Below are 9,460 nucleotides of genomic sequence, written 5' to 3'. Positions count from 1 at the left end.
GTAAAGACCTAACACAGAGAGTTAGAGATCCACTTCCAAGTACAGTCTGTGTTTAGTTATAGCTCTGCCTCACTGTCCATCTGACAATGTTCTATTGTTTTTGGAAGGCACCACCACTGGGGAGGCTGGGTGAAGGTTGTATATCAGGATCGTAATGTAACACCTTTCCCCTGGGCTCTTTCCTCCTCTCAGTCTGTTTTTTTATGTCGCTGTCAGATAAGAATTCTCCTCAAGTATCCATAAACCCAATTACTCAACAACTTTGTGAGGCAACCTGGAAAAGATGGCGAGTAGATCTTTCTATGTAAACACAGGGAGGGAGAATTGATGTTCTGCTTTCCTGCATCCCTGCAGCCCCTAGCCTATCCTGTTTCTCCCAGGGGATCTGTTTCAGAGTCCCACAGCATAGTGCTGCTGGTCCTAGTAATGCTCCCAGAGAGTTACAGCCCACCCTGGCACCAGCCTCTGGGGAAGCCTCCTTCCCTCTCCAAACCCCAAGGCTTACCCTTGAAGGCGATGCCCGCGTTGTTCACCAGTACGTCCAGTCCTCCATACTCTTATAGCAGAAAGTCGCGCAGCGCGCAGATGCTCTTAGGGTCATCGATGTCCAGCTGGTGGAAGCGTGGGCTCAGCCCCTCAGCCTGCAACTGCTGCACCGCCGTGCGGCCCCGTTCCTCGTTCCGCGCTGTGAGTACCACGTCCCCTGAGAATTTGCGACACAGGTCACGCGTGATCTCAAAGCCGATGCCCTTGTTACCTCCAGTTACCACGGCCACGTGAATGCAGGACGACATAGCTGGTAGTGCTTAGTGAGGCGGTCAGAGAGCAATGAACCTGAAGGAATCTCTGGAGCTGAACGCAGATGGACAGCAGCTCAACACAGTGCTTTAGTAGTTGACTGGAGTTGGGCAGGAGTTGGGGGGAGGGTTTGGGGGGACGGACAGAGGGCAAGGGGTGAAGAGCTGTGGGCCAGCACATATGAGCAACCTAGCCAGGCCAACAATGGGCCAGGTTGCGACACGCTGGCGATTTTCTTTGCAAGCTTTTCTGAAAGTTGTTTTATATTTACGGGATGATGGCTCACTTCCCTATCCTACCACTGCAGAACTTGAGCTGTTTTTATAAACGTTTACCATGAAAAGAAAGATGTCAGGTTATCTGTTATTTCAAAGTATGCAGGGTGCTGTTAGGGGTTAAAACCAGCCAGGAAAAGGGGGAGGTCATATGATTGACATCTTAGGCTTTTTCCTTAAGGAATTTTGAAAGAAGCTGCCAAGGAAGATAGCAGGAGAAGACTGGAGAGAGGATACTCGGCTGTCCTCCTGGCAGTCATGCTTCTTCTCGCCCATGTGACTCAGTCTTCTTCAGTGTTTGCATAAGTTTTTCATTGTTTTCCCATACTTTAAAGTTGTACCTGTGTACATATTCTTTCGGGTGTTTAAAGTAAATGAAGGTGCCACTTATGTTGCAGGAACTTGAATTCCTGTAGCACAGGAAGCACAGCCTGGCAGAAAATGAGGAGGAATTGACATTTGTGTTGTGTTTCCCACTCAGGATACTAACTCTGCCACCTAAATCACAGGGACTGGAATTGTAGTACAGTTTGGCAGAAAATAAGGAATTGTGTTGAGTTTCCCACTTAGGATACTAACACAAATTTATTGGATAATCCTTGGGCAGGAAGCATTCTTTGCCAGTGTAGGGTATTTCTTTGTATACCTCTAAGAGCTTTTCTGTATCTCAGGTTGTTAAGCAAGTGGCCTTCCATCTCACTGACCTCTTACTGAGAACTCTTGAGACTCTGATTTTGAAGTCACATGGGTAATGGAGCCAGATGCTATTTCTAAAACAGGGAAGAGAAGTGTATCCATGGAGTTAAAGATCTTTGTGTGAGATTTATCAGTTCTCTCTCCATCCCTCCCTCTCCAACCTCTCTTGGCATGCTTTCTTTTCCTTTGTTCTTCTTTTTCTCTCCTCTCTGGTCCAGCACTGGGAAAGCCCTGAGCTGTATCCTCTGGCAGCTTTGGGGAGCACATAGTCCTGCTGTGCTCTTGGGTTGAGGTGAGGCTCCCCTGGCTTTCCTATCCCACTGCTGTCCAGGAGGTGGCAGAGGTAGGCTTTGCTCCGATGTGGGATCTGTCTCCTTCCTCTTCTGAGTTCTGAAATCCCTGAGGAGACTTAGGTCTCATTCCTCTTTGCCATGCCAGTGTTCAGAACAGGGCCTGACACACAATTTGTATTGGATACATATTTATTGATGGTAAGACTATAGTGTGTTTATGGAATAACGAGTGTGGACCATGGTTAAAGAATGCTACCTCAGGACATAGAGAGACATTCCCTTCCAGTCTTTCTGGAGTGGCTTGTACAGAAGAGTGTATTTGTAAGATACTTCAGGGGATAGGACTCCTTTGAAGAGCAGATATAAATTCATTTGTCTTCCAGTTTTGAAGCATATTAAGGGTATGCAATGAAGGACACACTGTTAGAATCTCATCCTGTGTTTCCACACCAGCCTCCACATGGCATGGCATCTTGGGAATGTTGATGCTGTCTTGTTAGCCCGGAGGATGCTGAGAAAAGAGGCTTGGGCCGCCGCGCTGTGTCTTCTGTAGCTGAGATCATCCCGTGCTCCACCTAAACACTACTGTGTTCAGCTAAATAAGTTTTTTAAAAAAGATGGGTTTACCCCAGTATGACACAGGTGAGCCAGCACATGGTTTTTGGAGAGGCACTGTGAGTGCGGCTGTGAGTGAGGCCAGGGGCATCTAGGGCAATAGTGGGCAGAAGGACACAGTCAGTCCCCTCTGGGTTCATATATAGATATGTTTCTGTGCATCTGGAAGGACAAACCATGGCTGTGTAGGCTATTGTAGGAAGACTATAAAACCCAGCGTGCATACTACCTAAGGGCCTTGAACTAGGATCACTTTTTTTTTTAAATTTTTAAATTTTTAAATTTTTATTTTGGATGTTTTATTTACATTTCCTATGTTGTCCCCTTACCCCATTCCCCACCCACCCAGGAACCCCCAATCCCCTCACCCCTCCTCCTTCTTCTCTGTGGATGTAACCTCTATCTACCCCCCCCACTCCCACCTCCCCACCCTCAAAATTCCCACCCCCTGGGGCATCCAGCCTTCATGCTGTCAAGGTTCTCTTCTTCCACCTATGCCCAGCAGGGCCCTCCACTCTTACATATTCAACTGAAGCGCTGGATCCCTCCCTAAGTGCTCCCAGGCTGGTGGTTTAGACCCTGGGAGCTGTGGTTGGTTGGTATTGTTGCTCTCCTCATGGTGCCGCAAATCCTTTCAGCTCTCTTTCAGTCTTCACTCTAACTCCTCTATTGAGAACCCCATGATCAGTTCAATGGCTAGTTGTGAGCATCTGCCTCTGAGTATATCAGACTCTTGAAGACCTCTGAGGAGATATCCATATCAGGCTCTTATCAGCATGCACTTCCTGACTTCCACATCAGCATCTACCTTTGGTGATTGCACATGGGATAGATATTCAGGTGGAGTGGTCTTGAGACGGCCCCTCCTTCAGTTTCTGTCCCTCACTTTGTCTCCATATTTGCTCCCTTGAGTATTTTGTTGCTCCTTCTAAGAAGGACCGAATCACCCCCACTTGGTCTTCCTTCTTTATGGGCTTCATGTGGCCTGTGAGTTTCATCTTGGGCATTTCAAGGTTCTGGGTTAATATCCAATAATCAGTGAGTGAATACCATGTGTTCTTTTGTGATTGGCTTACCCCACTCAGGATGATAATTTCTAGTTCCATCCATTTACCTAGGAACCTCTCGAATTCATTGTTTTTAATAGCTGAGTAATACTCCATTGTGTAAATATACCACATTTTTTGAAGATCTTTTCCCAATTTGTTGGTTGTCGTTTTGTCCTATTGACAGTGTCCTTTGCCTTACAGAAACTTTGCAATTTTATGAAGTGCCATTTGTCAATTCTTGATCTTAGAGCATATGCCATTGGAGTTCTGTTCAGGAACTTTTCCCCTGTGCCCAAGTATTCGAGGCTCTTCCCCACCTTCTCTTCTATTAGTTTCAGTGTATCTGGTTTTATGTGGAGGTCCTTTATCCACTTAGACTTGAGCTTTGTACAAGGGGATAAGAATGGATCAATTTTCATTCTTCTACATGTTGTCCTCCAGTTGAACCAGCACCATTTGTTGAAAATGCTGTCCTTTTTCCACTGGACAGTTTTAGCTCCTTTGTCAAAGATCAAGTGACCATAGGAGTGTGGGTTCATTTCTGGGTCTTCAATTCTATTCCATTGCTCTTCCTGCCTGTCTCTGTACCAATACCAGGTAGTTTTTATCACTATTGCTTTGTAGTACAGCTTGAGGTCAGGGATGGTAATTCCTCCCGAAGTTCTTTTATTGTTGAGAATAGTTTTCGCTATCCTGGGTTTTTTGTTATTCCATATGAATTTGAGAATTTCCTTTTCTAACTCTGTGAAGAATTGAGTTGGGATTTTAATGGGGATTGCATTGAATCTGTAGATTGCTTTTGGCAAGATGGCCATTTTTATTATATTAATCCTGCCAATCCATGAGCATGGGAGATCTTTCCATCTTCTGAGATCTTCTTAGATTTCTTTCTTCAGAGACTTGAAGTTCTTGTCATACAGGTCTTTCACTTGCTTGGTTAGATTCACACCAAGGTATTTTATATTATTTGCAACTATTGTGAAGGGTGTCATTTCCCTAATTTCTTTTTCAGTCTGTTTATCTTTCATGTAGAGGAAGGCTACTGATTTGTTTGAGTTGATTTTATAACCAGCCACTTTGCTAAAGTTGTTTATCAGGTTTAGGAGTTCTCTGGTGGAAGTTTGGGGGTCACTTAAGTATACTATCATATCATCTGCAAATAGCGATATTTTGACTTCTTCCTTTCCTATTTGTATCCCTTTGACTTCTTTTTGTTGTCTAATTGCTCTGGCTAGGACTTCCAGTACTATATTGAATAGGTAGGGGGAGAGTGGGCAGCCTTGTCTAGTCCCTGATCTTAGTGGGATTGCTTCAAGTTTCTCTCCATTTAGCTTGATGTTGGCTACTGGTTTGCTGTAAATTGCTTTTACTATGTTTAGGTAGGGGCCTTGAATTCCTGATCTTTCCAAGACTTTTATCATGAAGGGATGTTGAATTTTGTCAAATGCTTTCTCAGCATCTAGTGAGATGATCATGTGGTTTTTTTCTTTAAGTTTGTTTATATAGTGGATTACATTGATGGATTTCTGAATATTGAACCATCCCTGCATTCCTGGGATAAAACCTACTTGATCATGATGGATGATTGTTTTGATGTGTTGGTGGATTCGGTTTGCTAGAATTTTATTGAGTATTTTTGCATCGATGTTCATAAGGGAGATTGGTCTGAAGTTCTCTTTCTTTGTCGGGTCCTTGTGGGGTTTGGGTATGAGTGTAATTGTAGCTTCATAGAACGAATTGGGTAGTGTTCCTTCTGTTTATATTTTGTCGAATAGTTTGAAGAGAATTGGTATTAGGTCTTCCTTGAAGGTCTGATAGAATTCAGCACTAAAACCATCTGGTCCTGGGCTTTTTTTAGTGGGGAGACTTTTAATGACTGCTGCTATTTCCTGAGGGGTTATGGGACTATTTAGATGGTTTATCTGCTCCTGGTTTAACTTCGGTACCTGGTATCTGTCTAGGAAATTGTCCATTTCATCCAGGTTTTCCAGTTTTGTTGAGTATAGGCCTTTGTAGTAGGATCTGATGATTTTTTTAATTTCTTCAGTTTCTGTTGTTATGTCTCCCTTTTCAGTTCTGATTTTATTAATTTGGATACTGTCTCTGTGCCCTCTGGTTAATCTGGCTAATGGTTTATCTATCTTATTGATTTTCTCAAAGAACCAACTCCTGGTTTTATTGATATTTTGTATTGTTCTTTCTGTTTCTATTTGGTTGATTTCAGCCCCGAGTTTGATTATTTCCTGCCTTCTACTCCTCCTGGGTGTATTTGCTTCTTTTTGTTCTAGAGCTTTTAGTTGTGCAGTCAACTTGTTAGTGTGTGCTCTTTCCAGTTTCTTTTTGTAGGCACTTAGAGCTATGAGTTTTCCTCTTAGCACTGCCTTCATGGAGTCCCACAAGTTTTGGTATGATGTGTCCTCATTTTCATTGAATTCTAAAAAGTCTTTAATTTCTTTCTTTATTTCTTCCTTGACCAAGTCATCATTGAGTAGAGAGTTGTTCAGTTTCCATGTGCACGTGGGTTTTCCATTGGTTTTGTCATTATTAAAGACCAGTCTTATTCCGTGGTGATCTGATAAGATGCAAGGGATTATTTCAATCTTTTTGTATCTGTAGAGGGTTGTTTTGTGACCAGTTATATGGTCTATTTTGGAGAAGGTACCATGAGGTGCTGAGAAAAAGGTATATTCTTTTGTTTTAGGATGAAATGTTCTATAGATATCTGTTAAGTCCATTCGGTTCATAACTTCTGTTAATGTCAAAGTGTCTCGGTTTAGTTTCTGTTTCCATGATCTGTCCATTGCTGAGAGTGGGGTGTTGAAATCCCCCACTATTATTGTGTGAGGTGTAATGTGTGTTTTGAGCTTTACTGAAGTTTCTTTTATGTATGTAGGTGCCCTTGCATTTGGAGCATAGATGTTCAGAATTGAGAGTTCACCTTGGTAGATTTTTCCTTTGATAAGTATGAAGTGTCCTTCCTTATCTTTTTTGATTAATTTTGGATGAAAGTCGATTTTATTTGATATTAGAATGGCTACTCCAGCTTGTTTCTTGGGACCATTGGCTTGGAAAATTGTTTTCCACCCTTTTATTCTGAGGTAGTGTCTGTCTGTCACTGAGATGCGTTTCTTGTATGCAGCAAAATTCTGGGTCTTGTTTGTATATCCAGTCTGATAGTTTGCATCTTTTTATTGGGGAATTGAGACCATTGATGTTAAGAGATATTAAGGAAAAATGATTGTGGCTTCCTGTTATTTTTGTTATTGGAGGTAAAGTTATGTTTGTATAGTTATCTTCTTTTGGGGTTGTTGGAAGATTACTTCCTTGCTTTTTCTAGGTTGTAGTTTCCCTCCTTGTGTTGGCGTTTTCCTTCAATTATCCTTTGAAGTGCTGGGTTTGTGGGAAGATATTGTGCAAATTTGGTTTTGTCATGGAATATCTTGGTTTCACTATCTATAGTGATTGAGAGTTTTGCTGGGTATAGTAATCTGGGTTGGCAATTGTGTTCTCTTAGGGTCTGTATGATGTCAGTCCAGGCTCTTCTGGCTTTTATAGTCTCTGGTGAGAAGTCTGGTGTAATTCTTATAGGTCTGCCTTTATATGTTACTTGACCTTTTTCCCTTACTGCTTTTAGTATTTTTTCTTTGTTTTGTGCATCTGATGTTTTGATTATTATGTGACGGGAGGTATTTCTTTTCTGGTCTAGTCTATTTGGTGTTCTGTAGCTTCTTGTATGTTTATGGGCATCTTGTTCTTTAGGTTAGGGAAGTTTTCGTCAATAATTTTGTTGAAGATATTTACTGGCCCTTTAAGTTGGGAATCTTCATTCTCATCTATACCTATTATCCTTAGGTTTGGTCTTCTCATTGTGTCCTGGATTTCCTGGATGTTTTGAGTTAGGAGTTTTTTGCATTTTGCATTTTCTTTGACAACTGTGTCAATATTTTCCACCGTATCTTCTGCATTTGAGATTCTCTCTTCTATCTCTTGTATTCGGTTGGTGATGCTTTCGTCTATGACTCCTGATCTCTTTCTTAGGTTTTCTATCTCCATGGTTGTCTCCCTTTGAACTTTCTTTATTGTTTCTATTTCCAGTTTCAGATCCTGAATGTTTTTGTTTAATTCCTTCTTTGTGTTTTCTTGCATTTCTTTAAGGGATTTCTGTGATTCCTCTTTAAGGGCTTCTATCTGTTTACTTGTACTCTCCTGTATTTCTTTAAGGGAGTTACTTAATTCCTTCTTATAATCCTCTATCATCATCATGAGAAATGATTTTAATTCTGAATCCTGCTTTTCAGGTGTGATGGGGTGTTCAGGGCTTGCTATATTGGGAGAACTGGGTACTGATGATGCCAAGAAACTTTGGTTTCTGTTGCTTATTATTCTTGCGCTTGCCTTTCGCCATCTGGTTAACTCTAGTGGTACCTGCCCTCACTGTGTAAGACTGAAGTCTGTATTTCCAGTTATCTTGCTTATTGCAGAGCTCCTCGGAGTCCAGATGTCTCTGTGGTCTTATGGTCCTAATCTCCTGGGTGGAAGAACTCCTGGGACTCAGGCCACCTCTTGGATCTGGATATCCTTCTGCTCTGAGTGCAGTGGCTCCTCGATGACTCAGGATTCAGTTTCTCCACAGGACAGGAGCAGACCGACTCTGTGTCTGCTCCAGCCCAAAGGACCAGGCAGGGGCAGAAGGGAAGTGGAATTCCGGAGGGGCGGGGTTTGGGTAGCTGCTGTGTCCTGAATGTCCCTGGCTCCCAGATGTATCTCTGGGGCTTAGGGAGTGAGGTGGAGTTCTTACCGGCTGCTCTGAGTACAGTGGCTCTTCTAGGATGACTGGGAATTCAGTATCTCCACAGGACAGGAGCAGACCGATTCTGTGTCTGCCCCAGCCCAAAGGACCAGGCAGGGGCAGAAGGGAAGTGGAATTCCGGAGGGGCAGGGTTTGGGTAGCTGCTGTGCCCTGAATGTCCCTGGCTCCCAAATGTATCTCTGGGGCTTAGGGAGTGAGATGGAGTTCTTACCAGCTGCTCTGAGTGCAGTGGCTCCTGGATGACTCAGGATTCAGTTTCTCCACAGGACAGGAGCAGACTGACTCTGTGGCTGCTCCAGCCCAAAGGACCAGGCAGGGGCGGAAGGGAAGTGGAATTCTGGAGGGGCAGGGTTTGTGTAGCTGCTGTGTCCTGAATGTCCCTGGCTCCCAGATGTATCTCTGGGGCTTAGGGAAAGGATCACTGTTTTTTATGGTTGTTCTTTTGTTTGTTTGTTTTTTTTTTTTTTTTGAAGAAATATCTTCAAATAAAACTTTTGAGACTACATGGAGAGGTAGTTTTTTTTCCTCCATGGGAAAAAATGTTCTAAGACTTCCCATGTGAGTGAGTTTAAATGAACTTAGGTATACAACTTCAGCCTGCAGAATTTCCTCAAGCAAAACTGAAGAGAGGAATAGACTCACCCATGACCTCCTGAAAATGAGTTTGAGCTGGGTATAGCAGCCTGGAATGCCAGCGCTCTGCCCAGGGATGGAAGGTCTAAGGGCAGCTTAGATGACAACATGATTTAAGGCTGGCCCCAGCTGTATTGTGAGACCTTCCCTGAAAACATAAATATATTTTTTGATGGCCCACAGTTTCAGAATTTCATTAACTTTAATATTAATGGGAATTTGAGAGTCAAGCTGGAAACGGACTTGTGCTCACACCAGCCCTGTGTCTGTTGATGTGTGTCCTGGAGCTAA

The 9,460-nt window shown here is 43.0% G+C and overlaps 1 protein-coding gene across 1 annotated transcript; it reads right to left on the bottom strand.

Moving 5' to 3' along the window:
• Positions 1-6: 6 nt before the first annotated feature.
• Positions 7-842, bottom strand: LOC114635721 (carbonyl reductase [NADPH] 3-like). Its single transcript, XM_028784182.1, has one exon. The coding sequence runs from the start codon at positions 792-794 to the stop codon at positions 558-560; it is 237 nt and encodes a 78-aa protein (XP_028640015.1). The 5' UTR covers positions 795-842; the 3' UTR covers positions 7-557.
• Positions 843-9,460: the final 8,618 nt, after the last annotated feature.

This window comes from Grammomys surdaster, unplaced genomic scaffold, assembly GCF_004785775.1.
Source record: "Grammomys surdaster isolate TR1022 unplaced genomic scaffold, NIH_TR_1.0 116719, whole genome shotgun sequence".
Taxonomy (NCBI): domain Eukaryota; kingdom Metazoa; phylum Chordata; class Mammalia; order Rodentia; family Muridae; genus Grammomys; species Grammomys surdaster.
Note: the sequence above shows the minus strand (reverse complement) of the source record. Positions and strands in the feature narration are given on the sequence as shown.